Source organism: Pocillopora verrucosa, chromosome 7 (genome assembly GCF_036669915.1).
Source record: "Pocillopora verrucosa isolate sample1 chromosome 7, ASM3666991v2, whole genome shotgun sequence".
NCBI lineage: Eukaryota > Metazoa > Cnidaria > Anthozoa > Scleractinia > Pocilloporidae > Pocillopora > Pocillopora verrucosa.
The window spans coordinates 22,477,501-22,493,903 of NC_089318.1; the positions used below are offsets into that span (position 1 = coordinate 22,477,501).

General features: G+C 39.3%; 1 protein-coding gene and 2 pseudogenes across 1 annotated transcript; 2 read left to right on the forward strand and 1 right to left on the reverse strand.

Annotated features, from left to right (window-relative positions):
• Nucleotides 1-1,350: 1,350 nt before the first annotated feature.
• LOC136282614 (bile acid-CoA:amino acid N-acyltransferase-like) lies at nt 1,351-2,212 on the forward strand (annotated as a pseudogene).
• Nucleotides 2,213-3,584: 1,372 nt separating this feature from the next.
• LOC131769981 (bile acid-CoA:amino acid N-acyltransferase pseudogene) lies at nt 3,585-9,765 on the forward strand (annotated as a pseudogene).
• A 1,355-nt stretch (nt 9,766-11,120) lies between these two features.
• On the reverse strand, nt 11,121-12,077 carry LOC136282615 (uncharacterized). Its single transcript, XM_066170299.1, has 2 exons — nt 11,959-12,077; nt 11,121-11,508 (listed from the first exon to the last, which is right to left on the reverse strand). Exons 1-2 carry the CDS (start codon nt 12,075-12,077, stop codon nt 11,121-11,123), a joined length of 507 nt encoding a protein of 168 aa, XP_066026396.1.
• Nucleotides 12,078-16,403: the final 4,326 nt, after the last annotated feature.

A 16,403-nucleotide genomic window follows, 5' to 3' on the forward strand; every position in this document is an offset into this window, starting at 1 on the left:
TATGAGTTTAAAAGTCCAACGCTATGTAGGCTTGAGATTTGGTGATGAGTTTCCGAACTCTGGCTGTCTTGTCTAACTTCAACATGGAAATTTGCTATCCAATTTTTCCTATTTTCATAGAGCATTGGAATCACTCTCAGGTCACTGAAGTATTAAAAAAACATCGAAATCTGCAATCGATGTAACGTGAAAGAGATTTGATCAAATCATGGAAAAAGGCACATAGCTTTGTATGGAAGAACAAAGGATGAACTTCAGTTAGACATAATGGAAATAGGACCGAGTGGAGTCCAATTTGGTCTGTGATCATACGAGTGATTAACAAAATCTGACGATTAACAGAATTGGACGACACAAAGTCCTGTTACCAATTAATCATAAACGTTCACAATTTCCGAAAAAAAAACATTTAGGAAAAACAACTGCGTTAGATACAATGTCTAACGTAAAAAAATTTTCTCCAATTGATTGCTATGGTTATTGTGATCACTACCGTCATTGGTGGATTTAGCTGAGTGGACTTAGTATGATTTCTTCAACTGTCCGATTACAGTAAACTGTCCAATTACAACTGAACAGAATGATTAGTGAAGAATAAAGCAGCTAATGCACCATTCATATTTGAGGAAATTGCAATCGTTATCAAGATTCATTCAGAAAATGGCGGAACGCTCCTTTCCTCTTGCAACGACTGCTCCACAAAGAAAATGAGGCGGAGCGCATTCTGATCATTGAACAGATAAAGCAGATGGATTGCATCGTTATCATTTTGATGAATTGATCTCAACTGATCGACGATGTGATATATTGCCTGCAAAACAGAATTACAGGTCATCTATTTTTCGGTGGATCAATCCAAATAAATAATTTCCGATGAACATACCTATCAGTTTAATTTTTGGCCAAAACACCTGGTTCTAATATTTTCCAGCTTTAATATATATGTCTAACTTCCTCATGATTTTAAATTCTAGAGAGTCGGACAATCATTTTAAAATGCAGTCCTGAACAAAACTGAGCGATCCACAAAAAGATTGAAGACTGTACTGAGCCTCTCAATTTCTTTCTAAGACACGCGTCGAGCGTTTGCTAACGGCTGATTCCTGGCAGGTAGTACAGGAACAAACTTTAATCTGACAAGTTTCAAAGCGACCAACAGCAGCCCTTTTAGATGTGTTACGAGGAAACTCGCGAAGGAATTTTTCATCATATGTCTGGCATTTTGAGTGGTCCAAAAATTGTTGAAGGTTATTCACATGTTGCATAGTTTCAGCCGCCTTTCACGTGTTACTTTATAAACGATTGTTACTGAATCCAAGCAATATCTTAATTATACGATCTTCATTGCACATGTTCGACATATCTTGCACTCAATCAGTCAATGTTGTCTTTACAGGAGTCATGGATCTGCTTGGTGGTGCGGTCGGATTAGTGGAATTTAAGGCTTCACTTTTGGCATCTCATGGATTCGCTACTCTTGCTTTGGCCTACTTGGGCTATGACAATCAACCATTGCTTCCATCTTCAATAAACTTGGATTATTTTGAAGAAGCTACCAACTGGCTTCTAAGTCGCCCTAAAGTGCTTCCACTTGGTATCGGCAGGCACGCTATATGCTATGGGTCATGGATAACACTGTTAATGGCAAGCTATCAGATCGCACCAATAAAGGCCATTGTAGCTATTTCATCTCTGGTAATCGCCTTCCTTCTCCCTTTCCAATTAAAAGGGAAAGTCTCAGACATCATACCCCTTGATGAGACCAGAGTGGTGTCTTCAGAAAAGGGCAGCATCTGGCGCTTTGCCCAACCAACTGACATTGATTACATGAGTCCAACAACAGTCTCCAAATACTCAGCTATTACACCAGTTGAGGACATCAATTGCCCTGTCATGCTGGTTTCTGGAACTGATGACTTGAACAACCCCACCGATTTTACAGTAAAGTTCATTATTGATCGCTTGAAGGAGAATGGAAAAGAACATTTGTGCACAAACTTGCGTTATCCCCAAGCAGGACATCTCATCGAACCACCCTACTCTCCTCTTTGTGATTTTTTTTAGCAAATCTACTAAAGAAGAGTATGGTTACCCGTACCTAGCTTGGGGAGGGGAGACTGTTGCACATGCCAGAGCACAAGAAGACTGCTGGCTAAAGATTTTACATTTTCTGCGAACACATCTCCAACAAGACACAAAAAGTGAGAAATAAGAATACTTTATTGCTTGCTATGTGTTTGAGAACTTTCACAGATAACTACAGGTCACCGAGGCTTTCGTTCGACCCAACATTAGGTTCTCGCAACACACAAAAAAGCACGTGCCAAGAGACTATAATCTCTTGCATTTGCCCATTCAATCATGTAGGTGGCCCAGTCCCACGCGGTAGCTAATTAAATCGTTTCGGTTCAATGTCCCTAAACACTATGCCTGCACGTTTTGAATTGCTCTTATGCAAAGCTTTATGCGGCTATTTTGTTTGAAGTGACGAACTAACTCACGATATTTCTACAGAAGAATGCCTTTAAAATAGGCGGCCGTGATTTTTAAAAGTACCTGTAGGGTATCTGGGCAACATTTCCAAAGAAAATTATAAACTATCATTCTGGCTCATAACGTCCAAACGCCCTCTGATTTAAAAATTTCCATTAGAAGAAGGAAAGGACTTACATACAAGGCAGGTACCTCTGTACAGAATTATCCAAGCAGAGTCCAAGCAGCGGGAGCAGTGGTGTGTATGTCAGTGCACATTACAATTTCTTTCCGCGACCCAAAGATCTTTTCTCCGACATTTCTCCAACTTGAAAACAGCGCGCACGCCTTGTTGTTGTAGGCAGCGACGAAGCTATGCGGACAGACCTTTGACATGAGGTAAAACCGCAGTAGCTTTGAGCTCGTTGGAGGGTTCGGCACTGTTGTTCGGTTTCCGGTCTTGGTAAGTATCTGCGAGAGGGAAAAAGGATAACCATTAGAAACCAGAACAGATGACAGATGTTTTTTCTCCTCAGAGATGACGGAGGGTTTTGCTACGAAACGTTTGGCGCGCTCGTAAAGGCACTTAACAATACTGCACTTTACTGATTGAGGGTGTGGTGAATCATACGCTAAGTATTGATCGGTGTGCGTGGGCTTCCAGTATACGCTGGTGGTGAGGCGGCCGTCAGGTTCTCTTAAAACTGCGGTGTCTAAGAAGGCGAGTTTGTTGTCTTCCTCTGTCTCCATGGTGAAGCGGATGGAAGGCTGCTAGTTGTTTAAATGCTGTAAGAAGTCATCTACGTTTTCGTGTTGGGTTAGACATGTATGAGCTTACAACTGGTGAATATACTGTGGTATTTAAACTGTATATTTTGAGTTGTCAGCTTCCTTTGATCCAATCTACAAAAAGAATGTCGCCATTCAATCTCGGGTCAAATTATCGTCGAACCTTTCGGGAACAATGCGTTACTGTCACGAATGTTAATGACATAAATTATGCTGCCAAAGGAATAAATTAGTCTACAATGGTGAAAGAGAGATAATTGACGTCATAGGTCGTCGACTGAGTAGGTGCATCTCGGCCAATTTTGTCGTTAATTTCAAATAAGATGATTACCTTGTGGCCAAAATTCTCACTCGTCGACAAAATAACTAAGATTAACGTATTTCGACTGAAACCACTGCAGAAGATTACACTCGGGGCACGAGTTGTTGGAGATAGCGGGCAGGTGTTCGATTCACACGCTCACTTCATCGCTACCAAACATGGCCAGGTTGATGTTTGTAGTCAACCGTCTGTTGGTGGATCTTACCGCGGAGTCTCAGCTATGGGACTCTTATGGAGCATGAAACCATCACCTGGGCAGAGGAAAGGAATTCGACTGGTAAAATCTGATGTCACTAAACCTTACAAAGTCGTCTTGGACTGTTTTGATGGCCATACGGATCCGCAGGAATCGAGGTCTTTGCAGCCTTTGTCTAGCAATACGTTTGAGAAGGGGTACATGGCGAATGGAGTGAAGAGAATTCCTGTGAGAGAAGGAAGAATCCGTGGAACTCTTTTTCTTCCTCCGGGTGATGGACCTTTTTCTGGTGAGTAACGAAAGATTGACGTTTATCTAAAAAGAACTGTTAGTCAAGAGTAGAATAGTGTTTTTAGAGATTAGAATTTAAAAAGAATCAGAATCCGCTATTGAGCTTTCCAGATGTGTCCTGATCTCTGTGCCCTGATGACATACAGTTCAGGTCTTTACCAAGAGTCACTTTTTGGGTTGGTATCCTCTGTGTAATGCTACGGGTCATGATTTCGAAAATAATACTTTTCTTCAGTTTACTGTTCTGCTACTTCAACAGGTCAGGTCAGGCAAACGTTTGTCTGGAAACCCCAACCCATATCTCCATGCTGCAAGGTGATCTTGAAAGAATAAAGGGATATGAGATGTGGTTTTATCAATGGTTTCAACCATTTTCATTAATGCAAAAACTCTTAGAATATCTCATTTGTTTCAAACCCTTACGACGGCTTCTTTTTTATTTTCTCGGTAATCTCAGGCTTTAATCAATCCAAAAAAAGAAGTTACAGATCTCTCTCGCTGAAAAAGGGTTCCATAGGTTTTGAACTAATATTGCAGTTTCTGTTCGATAATCCAGTACAAAAATTCTCGGTTATAACATCAAACATGAAGTGAATTTTAAAAAATGACTATAAGAAAAAATCGATGATCAAAATGAGTCTGTTACGCTGAGTATGACTCATTTCGTAATTCGACATGGTGTTCGCGCACAATTTAATTTTATACGCTTTCTGATGCTTTGGCATTCTTCTGACGTTTTTTCCTTTTCATCCAAAGACCTCTTGATTGAATCCAAGAGTTACCATTGAGGTAATAAACCAGTTCGAGTAAACGACATTCAGCGATGTGTTGTTGCCTCCAGCAGTATTTTACATTAAGCGATACTAAAATTTTATGTTATGAAGTAACAGTGGTAAAAAAGAGAAAGCTCATCATTTAACATTAGAGAAGCCTTGATTGTGCTCTGCTCTGTTGTAAAGCACGCAGGAAGCGGCTAGAGCTCGAAAAAAGTGTAGGGAGAAATACGAGACGTAGTCGAGTAAACGACATTCAGCGATGTGTTGTAGCCTCCAGCGGTATTTTATTTTTAGCTTGAGTAAAATTTTATGTTAGGAAGTAACAGTGATAAGATTTTTTTGCTATGAAGTATTAGTTAGTATAGGTAATCACATGATTTCGAGTTTAATTTGGAATAAATAAGCACGAGTAAATTTTTTCACAGACTTGTGATTACGTAATAATATACATGGAAAAATACGAGATAGCTCATCATTTAACAAATAGAGAAGCCTTGACTGTGTTCTGTTTTGTTGTTAAGCACGTAGGAGGTGGCTCCTGCAATTTGTGGTCTTTGGGAAAATTTACTTTGAGCAGCTCGTGCAATTTGTGGTCTTTGAAAAATTTTACAAGTGCTTATTTATCCCAAATTGCACGAGAAAAGTCATAATAAATAGATTTAGCCAAGCCTAAAAGCGGAACTCGCATTTTTCTTCCCGCAAGTCTCAAAGGCACAACGCTTTGCCCCAGCCAGGAATAGAACCCGGGTCGTCCAACTCGGAGTTCACTAGTCAGTTCACTGACCACTGGACTACTGGAAAAAGTCGTGGCGTTGGCGTCGATTCATTGGTTGCCGACTTGCCTGTTCCGGAATTTTACTCTCAATTAAAGAAAAAAACTAGGGAAAAGTCCCGGAGAAAGTCGAACATAGTACAATTTGGCAGATGGCGTGACAGCTTTAGCTCAGCTCTATGCTCTATACTCTCAAAGAGCACGCTCTTTCAACCAATGACAGCATGCGTAATATCCGAACTTTATTATAAAAGTATGCAAGAGCAAAGCGCGGGCATCAAGTGCAAAAATAATTTATTGAAACCCTACAAGTGGCATTGTGCGTTCGGTCAAAACAATCGCGTACGACCAAAACTGTGTTTATCTTAACCAATAAGAATTGAGTAATTTTTTCATGGATCTCATTAGCTTAATCATTCATTTTCTATCGTCGATTCAGAGTGATTTGGTCATTCGTTAATAATTAGATTATAGTTACTATATGAATTTAAAAGTCCAAAGCTATGTAAGCTTGAGATTTGGTAATGAGTTTCCTGACTTGCTGTCCTGTATAACTTCCAAGTGGACGTGCCTAGTTGGACCCACACGATAGTTCTTGTTTTGGTTAAAGCAGTCATCATAACCATTAAGTTTAACTGTTGTTGTTAATTTTCAGCAAACCATAGTGAATACATAAGCATGTACTCTAGAGGTCACTTAGTAAAAGAATGTAGACATGCAGAAGTAGAGACAGAATTCCGTAGCTGAAGTGAGTTTCTAGCAGCACAAGTCGGTAAGAATCATAGTGTGAGTGACGAAAGAGACTAACAAAGACTTGCAAAGAATGAAGCAAAATTGGATGTTACTAAAATTAACTAAATTAGAGAAGCGAGGAATTAAAGGAAACAGTACGAGAGTCCTGAGCGTGGTGTGCTCGTTTTCGTCACCATTGCGAACCAGCATATCTAGAGGAGGACATTTGGCTGCTAACACTATCATTGACGTCTTGGGCTTCATCCAACCCAACGAAAAGGATGTAAAATAGATTTAAAGAAATCAGAGCTCTAAATAAAATCCTTTTAATACAGATGACGAGCATTCCTAGCATATTACATGGACATTTGCTACCCTATCTTTCCCAATTACATAAAACATTGGATCACTCTCAGGTCACTGAAGTATTAAAAAAATCATTGAAATCCGCGAGGGATGTAAAGCGAAAAAGAATTTATAAAATCATGGAAAAATGCACAAAGCTTTGTATGGAAGAATAAAGGATGAACTTCTGTTAAACAGAACACACTACAGAACACACTATACTTTATTTCATGCAAATCATTTTGCCATCTCCACCCGCAAATAGCAAAAGCTAGACGAGGCAGGCGGAGAGGAAAGGTTACAGCAGTCATAACAGATAATATAATAATTGTAAAGTAACTAAATAAACTATCTGGATAAATAAGAACTACTGGAAAAAAAAAAAAAACAAGCTAAAGTTACAAAATATATAGTCTCACAGAATGATATTACAATCAAATTTACTACTAACAGAACTATCAATTATATACATTGAGTCGAGGATGCAGAATTTGCCATTTTTTGTAGGAGAATGGGCACTTCAACATAATCGTCCTCTGCTTCCATTATCGAGAGCAAAAAGTCATGAAAATTTTTCTTAAAAGCTCCTTTGGAGAGTTGATGAAATTCGTTAGGAATTGCGTTCCAAAGTTTAGCTCCAAACCTGGAAAAAGAATCTTGATTTAGATTCAGTCTTGAAGTTTGAACATAATAATTTCCAGACGAAGAAAACCTGGTCTCATGCCTGTGCTTTGAATTAGCTTTAGTGAAGAAATCACAAATGTTAGACGGAGCATTCATGCAGGAAACGTCAAACATTATAGAAGATACTTTTTCAGCATATAACATTTGTAGGGGTAGAATTTTCGAGGAAATAAATAAAGGCACAGCATGGGCTCTAGGTTCAGAAAAGTACATCAAACGAAGGGCTCGTTTTTGAAGCACGAGGATTTTTTTTAAATGGGTTTTGGCAGCTTGACCCCAAGCCGCCAAACCATGTCAGATGAGGCAAGATCAATGATTGATAAATATTTAAAAGGGTTGTACGTGGGACGAAGTGCCTAAGACGGGCAACAACTACTTATAAACATAATGGTAATAGGACCAAGTAGACTCCATTTCGGTCTGTGATCACGCTGGTGATTAACAAAATCGAACGACCGCGATAAACAGTATTGAACGACACAAAGTCCCGTTTCCAATTAATCATAACCGTTCGCAATTTCCGGAAAAAAAAAGAAAACGAATACATTTATGACACAATTGTAGTAGAGACCATGTCTAAAGAAAAATCTTTTGTCCAATTTGGAAATTCCTCAGTTTTTTGTTTTTTCAGGATAAGTAGTTGTTGCTATGGTTATTGCGATCAATGCTGTGACTGGTGAATTTAGCTGAGAGGACCTGATATGATTGCTTTAACTGTCCGATTACAGCAAACTGCCCGTTTACAATTGAATAGAATGATTAGTGAAGAATAAAGCAGTTAATGCACCATTCATATTTAAGGAAACTGTGATGGTTATCAAGATTCATTCAGAAAATGGCGGACGCTCCTTTCCTCTTGCAACGACCGCTCCACAAAGAAAACGAGGCGGAGCGCATTCCGACCATTGAACAGATAAAGATAGATTGCATCGTTATCATTTTGATGAACTGATCTCAACTGATCGATAATGTGAAAAACTGCCTGCAAAACAGAATTACAAGTCGTCTATTTTATGATGAATGAATCCAAATTAGTAATTTCCGATGAACAAAGGTATCAGTTTAATTTTTAGCCAAAAAACCTGGTTCCAATATTTTCCAGCAAGAATATATATGTCTAACTTCCTCGTCATTGTAAGCTCTAGAGAGTCGTGCAGTGATCGGACAATCATTTTAAAATGCATTCCTTAACAAAAATGAGCGATCCACAAAAAGATTGAGGACTGTACTGAGCCTCTCCATTTCTTTCTAAGACACGCGTCGAGCGTTTGCTCACGTCTGATTCCTGGCAGGTAGACAGAAACAGCAGCCCTTAGATGTGTTACGCGGAAACTAGCGAAGGAATTTTTCATCATATGTCCGCCATTTTGAGTGGTCCAAAAATGTGTAAGGTTATTCACATGTTGTATAGTTAAAGCCGCCTTTGACGTGTTATTTTATAAACGATTGTTACTGAATCAAAGCAATATCTTAATCGTACGTAGTCATATCTTGCACTCAGTCAGTCAATGTTATCTTGACAGGAGTCATAGATCTGTTTGGTGCAGCATGCGGATTGGTGGAATTTAAGGCTTCACTTTTGGCATCTCATGGATTCGCTACTCTTGCTTTGGCCTACTTGGGCTATGAAGATCAACCATCGTCTCCATCTTCAATAAACTTGGATTATTTTAAAGAGGCTGCCAACTGGCTTATAGGCCACCCTAAAGTACTTCCACATGGTATCGGCATGCACGCTATATGCTATGGGTCATGGATTGCATTGTTGATGGCAAGCTATCAGATCGCACCAATAAAGGCCATTGTAGCTAATTCGCCTCTGGTAATCGCCTTTCTTCACCCTTTCCAATTAAAAGGGAAAGTCTCAGACATCATACCCCCTGATGAGAGCAAGGTGATGTCTTCAGAAAAGGGCAGCATCTGGCGTTTCGCCCTACCAACTGGCATTGATTACATGAATCCAACAACAGTTTCCAAGTACTCAGCTATTACACCAGTTGAGAACATCAATTGCCCTGTCATGCTGGTTTCTGGAACTGCTGACTTGTACATCCCCACCGATTTTACAGTAAAGTTCATTATTGATCGCTTGAAGGAGAATGGAAAAGAACATTTGTGCACTAACTTGCGTTATCCCCAAGCGGGACATCTCATCGAACCACCCTACTCTCCTCTTTGTGATTTTTCTTTCAGCAAATCCATAAAAGAATGGTGTGGTTACCCTTACGTAGCTTGGGGAGGGGAGACTGTTGCACATGCCAGAGCACAAGAAGACTGCTGGCCAAAGATTTTACATTTTCTGCGAACACATCTCCAACAAGACACAAAGAGTGAGGAATAAGAATACTTTAATACTTGCTATGTGTTTGAGAACTTTCACTACTGATCACCGAGACTTTCGTTCGACCCAACATTAGGTTCTCGCAACACACAAAAAAGCACGTGCCAAGAGACTATAATCTCTTGCATTTTCCCATTCAATCATGTACGTTTTGAATTGCTCTTATGCAAAGCTTTATGCGGCTATTTTTTTTTGAAGTGACGAACTAACTCACGATATTTCTGCAGAAGAATGCCTTTAAAAATAGGTGGCCGTGATTTTTACAAGTACCTGTAGGGTATCTGAGCAACATCTCCAGAGAAAATTATGAACTATCATTCTGACTCATAACGTCCAAACGCCCTCTGATTTTAAAATTTCCACTCGAAGGAGGAGGGGGGGGGGGGGTGGAAGGGGGAAAGGACTTATATACAAGGCACGTAGCTCTGTACAGAATTATCCAAGCAGAGTCCACGCAGCAGGAGCGCTGCGTGTAATTTTGGGGAAATATGTTATTGAAAGAAACGAAGTACTCTTTAATGTTTGCATAGCCTCATGTTTTCAAATCCGAGGGCCCAGACAATCCTTTTATGCACACTTACTACTCCGTCTCGGGTTTTCATAACTGCATAGAGTCCTGCCAACCCCTTCCTGCTTGGATGGGATTATTCAAACAGGGGAAAAGTCCTCTATTTCGTAAATGCTGTCTACATATCATTTATTTTTAACAAAAGAACTTTACCACTTATTCTGGTAGACTTTCTTCTTTTTTATTTTCACTAGTTACCTACATCTGTTTATATCAGTGCACATTACGTTTTCCTTCCGCAACCCGAAGATCAACAATCAAAATTTTTATTGAGATATTAACTCAAAATTTGACTATTTTCTCTACTTAGGTATGGAAGAAAAATGACTGCAAGGGAGGAATTTGCTCTTAAAGCTTTTTAAGAATGTCTAATTCTGTGTGATTGGTAAAAAAAGGTGCTAACGTGAATATGTGTAATTCAATGATATAGCTTAACCCTTAAACTTATACAAGTGTTAACATTAAAAGCTAAGTTTTTCGTTTGTCTCACGATGTAGTCACGTGTGATGTAAATCGAGACGTTTCGACTCCATACTGCTGGTCTTCTTCAGGCGATGACGTGGACTGGTCCTGCGTGAACTTATAAAGCATGATGCTCTGCTGTGATCAGTGGTTTTTCAACAGCTCTGATTGGTGTATTTTCGATCCTTGCTGTTCAATCAGTGATTTGCTCCCTCGCACGGCTCTCCTTTGTTGTGTTTTTTGATCGTGGGGATCCACGCTTTTGGAATTTCTATTCCACTATCCCTGTTGATGTTGTTAGGGTGAAGTCTTATATGAATTGCCTCTTTGACCCTGCACGTGTAGTAATAGGGGTCACGATCAATAAACTTTACTTCGTTCCAGAGTGGCTTGTGTCCGGTGTTGTGGGCATGCTCTGAAACGGCGGAGGTCTCGGTACCGCGAGTCGAATGTCTCGATCGTGCTCCTTAATTCTGTCCTGCAAAGGTCTTCCAGTCTCTCCGATGTACACCTTGCTGCATTCGCAGGGAATCCTGTAAACTACACCATCTTGTTTAGCCGGGTCGACAGCGTCTTTTGGTCGTACTAACTGAGATCTTAGCGTAGTCTCCGACTTAAAAATAGCGCGTACGCCTTGTTGTTGTAGGCAACGACTAAGCTGTTCGGACAGACCTTTGACATATGGTAAAACCGCAGTAGCTTTGAACTCGTTGGCGGGTTCGCCACTGCTGTTCGGTTTTTCCGGTCTTGGTAAGTTTCTGCAAGAAAGAAAAAGTATAACCATTAGAAACCAGAACAGATGACAGATGTTTTTATTCCTCGGATATGTCGGAGGGTTTTGTTACGAGACGTTTGGCGCGCTCGTAAAGACACTTAACAATACCGCGCTTTACTGATTGAGGGTGGTGTGAATCATACGCTAAGTATTGATCGGTGTGCGTGGGCTTCCTGTATACACAGGTCGTGAGGCGGCCTTCAGGTTCTCTTAAAACTGCGTTGTCTAGGAAGGCGAGTTTGTTGTCTTTCTCTGTCTCCATGGTGAAGCGGATGGAAGGCTGCTGGTTGTTTAGATGCTATAAGAAGTCATCGCGAAAACGTAAACTATTACGTCATGAGATCACGCAATCGTGGTGTCAGTAAAAATGAAAAAAGTTTCCTTTTTTTTTCGGTGGGGGTAAGGATCTGATTGAGGGTGGTGTGAATCATACGATAAGTATTGATTGGTGTGCGTGGGCTTCCTGTATACGCTGGTCGCAAGGCGGCCTTCAAGTTCTCTTAAAACTGCGTTGTCTAGGAAGGCGAGTTTGTTGTCTTTCTCTGTCTCCATGGTGAAGCGGATGGAAGGCTGCTGGTTGTTTAAATGCTGTAAGAAGTCATCGCGAAAACGTAAACTATTACGTCATGAGATCACGCAATCGTGGCGTCAGTAAAACTAAAAAAGTTTCATTTTTTTCGGGTGGGGAAGGATTTTACGATTTTTTTTTCTTGCTGGCAACAAAACGTAAACTATTACGTCATGAGATCACGCAATCGTGGTGTCAGTAAAAATGAAAAAAGGATCTCTCTCTCTCTCTCTAGACGAAAAGTGTGGCACTTTAGTCACCTTTTTTCTCCCTTGTTAGAACTTCTTCAAAATCTTGCCCTTTTCAATGAAACTCTAGGAGTTACAATAGCAGAGTACTGTGCATGTTTGTCCAGAGTTTTACGTCCACAACTTAAAATGCTTTTATCTTAGATGGCTTTTTACATCAAAAAAGGTACAAAAGTGCCAGTGATCGGGGTTTCGCAAACAAAAGAAGAGAAAAATCCAATTTTATGTTGAATAAATAGATAGATGAGAGACTAATAAACGCTGGTATATTCCCCCGACCACCCCGCCAATTTTAAACAGGGTATTGAAGAGATTGGAAGAAAGTCGGGTGTAATAGTATAAACTTTCATCTACATTCAAGTTTACCGTTTCGAAAAAGGCCTAAAGTTTACTCTTTGAACTTGAATGTTTTACTGCAGTCAAGGCATTTGAGGAAAAAGTCTGAAACGTTATGTTTGACCTTGTCTACTTAGCATTATGTTCACCAAGTTACAGCTTTTCAGCTTGCGTTGTTTTGCAATTACAGCCACTTTTTTGGAACCATGTGTTGTTGCGAAGCCGCGTTGCAAAAGTGCCACATTTGGTAACATTGAGCTAGGAATTGCGACAAAGGGAGAAATGACCTTGCACAGCGCCTGATTTCAAATCCTTTTGTACATAACCTCTCTTTGTATATATCTTGTTCTGCTAGTAATTCCAAGCTAGCAGCTTATAACCCATTCCTGTAGTTAGAGGTAAAACCTGCTCATCCTCCATACACATGCTTTTGGTGTTTCGACTGATTTTGTTGTCAAGGGGAAGTTTTAAACACCATATTTTGTACTTGATAATATTAGAATTCTACTGACTTTATAGCATGATAAAATACCCAGTCGTCCAATTTCCATGAGCTGGTATAAAACTCCGGGAAATCGGCCGCTTATTTTTAGCGAAAGAAAGATGAGCGGGGGAAGTAAGGGGTTCAAACTTCAGTTAAGTTTGCTTGTTATAATAAAACAGGCAGTTATTCGGTTTTTAGCGAATGTTAAATAGTTAATGACCTCTAGGCATCTCTACTGCAGAAAAGCTCCGTTCCGTGATAAAATTCCTCACTTAAGAGAAAAATGCACGAATTAGTCAGCACACTCGCATGAATGTGCCGTAGTTAAAATGTTTGAGGTAATCTCACTGAATTTTTATTCCTTTGAAGACTGAAAATAATACAACTTGTGTCAGAGAGGCAAGGGCGGCAAGGAATTTTTCATCGAGCATAGAAAATTGCACAACGTCTTCAGAATTAAAAGAAGTCAGATGTTTTCAGCTTACCTATAGGTCTAATTATTTTGGCTGTTGCTTTTGCTCGTTTTTTGTTTCTTTTTACCGACAAAGTAATGACGTCGAGCTTAAAAAAAGAAGTTCAATTTTCTAATAACCATTTTTTTTTTGAAACAGCTTACAACTGTCTTCGGCTGCGAATGGCTTGGATGGAAATGAATTACAACGTGAAAAATTTGGGCTAAACTTTTCAAGTTGTTTCCTCGGGCCATCAAAAAATCGAAATTAATAGTAGGGGTCTTATTTCTTTCCGCAAATTTGTTTATTTTTTATTATTTTTCTCTGGATGTTTTTCTGGGTTAAGTAGTCTACCAATAATTTCAGAGCAGTTTAGACCAACTATCCACAAAATTTCCGTGACGTAGCTCCTTTAATTACTCCCCTTATATTCCTCCCTTGCACCTCGACAGATTGAATCAAAAGCCAGAGAATCCGGCCATCTTAGTGAACAAGCGAAAGGGCGGATCGAGAACACGAGAGGAGCCAAACTGAGAAATCGATCAGAAAGATGCCCAAAGAAGATTTACAGGGTGGCGGGGGTAGGATTTCAAGGCTAAGACGTTGAGGGGAAGAAAAGAGGGAGAAATTAAAAGCAGAAATAACAATGACATACAATCCGCGACTAAAAACTAATGCTCCCGTTGACATGTAATATGCTGCGTTGCAAAATTAAAGACGTCAATCAAACAGGCGCGGGAAATAAAATATACGAACGACTGAATGTGCTGCATGTTGAGTTGAGACTGAGCCTGTCTGCCGAAGGCAGTGTTTTCAATAACGACTGAACGAAATAGCGTGAGTTAAATTGACGACTGATGACAATCAAACTAAAACGTTCCCCAACGTGAATCGTGAGGGCCTGAGGTAATTGGAACTAGGAAATTTGCTGGGCATTTTCTATCCGTAAGGGCGCAAGAAAATGCAATCGTGACAACATCTCCCAATAACAAAAAGAGACAGAGAATTTCTGGATTAATGGTCGTTTCTGGGAAACTGCCCACCTACCCCTCCCCAAACCTACCATTTTGCCCAAAGAAAGAAGTAAGTTTTAATGTTAGGTTAGGGGAGGGGTAGGTGGGCAGTTTCCCAGAAACGACCATTGATCCGAATTTCGAATCCGATCCGAAGCCTGATTATTGTATTCCAGAAATCGAGTCGTTAAATGTTGTTACTGCTTCAAAGCTTTATCTTATGTTCCGGCAAAAAAAGAGGATAGTTGACAAGGGAAGAAGGCCCAAGTCAACTATCAAAGTTAATAGAGCGCCGATAAACGACACTGGTGCGTGCGTTATAAAAACGATAACGAGTTGTGAAATTGCCATACAAATGATGCCAATTCTTGGTATTCAAACCTCTCTCCTGCACCTTGTGTTTTACTCTATATTTGAGCATTTTGTGATATTCCTACCGTGTATTATTTATAAAGTGTGTAAACCATGAAAAGAGGTTGCAGATTTGACAACACTATGAAGGTTAGGTTCTGAAAATAATAACAAAAATAATAACATGTAACCCTGACTTTCCCAAAGTGGCACATGAAAGTTGCCAAAGTGCCATAAAGGTGCCAAAGTGCCACAATGGTACAAAAGTGCCATGCAAGGTTAACAAAGTGCTACGTGAAGTTAGAAAAGTGCCATAAGGTACGTTAGAATTGTGCCACTAGTTACAAAAGTGTCACTTGAGGGGTGCAAAAGTACCACTTAACGTTGCGAAAGTGCCACATCAACGTTACAAAAGTGCCTTTTCGTCTAGATCTCTCTCTCTCTCTCTCTCTCTCTCTCTCTCTCTTTTAAGCTCTCTTTCATAACTACTTTACGTCAAATGGTTAATATAATTTTTATTTATTCCAATTTCTCATCTCCTTTTTTAATGTGAAACAGTTTTTAAATCAGGTTTTTTTTTCGGCTTAAATAAGGAAATTCTGAATATTATTACAAAACAATGCTAATTTGGACTAATACAAATTTTGAACAACAAAAATGTTAAGTGATTCATAATAAAATTTATAGTAATAATGTACTATGCTTAAGTTGGTTTGATCTATTTTTAATTTTTATTTTTACTAAAGAAAAAGTGTATTTTTTTATTATTTTTTTTTCTGACGAAATAAAACAATTTTTTTGCAAAATTGAACCACAAAAGATATATTTTAAGCATCTGATTCATGTCTTCGATGTTTAGTTTATTTCCTATTCTACACTTTTGAACTACTTGCCACTCTTTTTCTTGATATACTTTTTTTCCAAGTAAATATATTATACCTTCCACTTCTTATACAAATACTATCGATGATATCAGCTTCTCTACCATGAACAACTTCTCAGCAATCAACATCTTCAACACTAATATACGACACCTGTCAGGACCACGACTGATCGAAAAAGAAAGGAGCTTAGTTACCTTAATCAATGGCAATGCCTTTTACCCACTTTCCTCCTGGCTGAATGACATACGACTCAAATTCTGGAAAAAACCGATAAGCGATCAAGACACCTCCTAATTAATGTTATTTTGCCTTGGCGATAGTTATTCTCTACATTTTATAACAAAATGGATCCTCACTTCACAAAATTGGGAAACTGCAAAGAAAGGAGAAAAACTAGCAAGACAAGTTTTTTATTAAGATTTCTTCATGAACAATATTGACTCTGAATCACACATTTGGTTTTATTTTGATTTACACCAAGGAAAATGGCTCTTTTTGAATGGACAAGTTAAGAACACAAGCAATCTTCAACTACACTTATT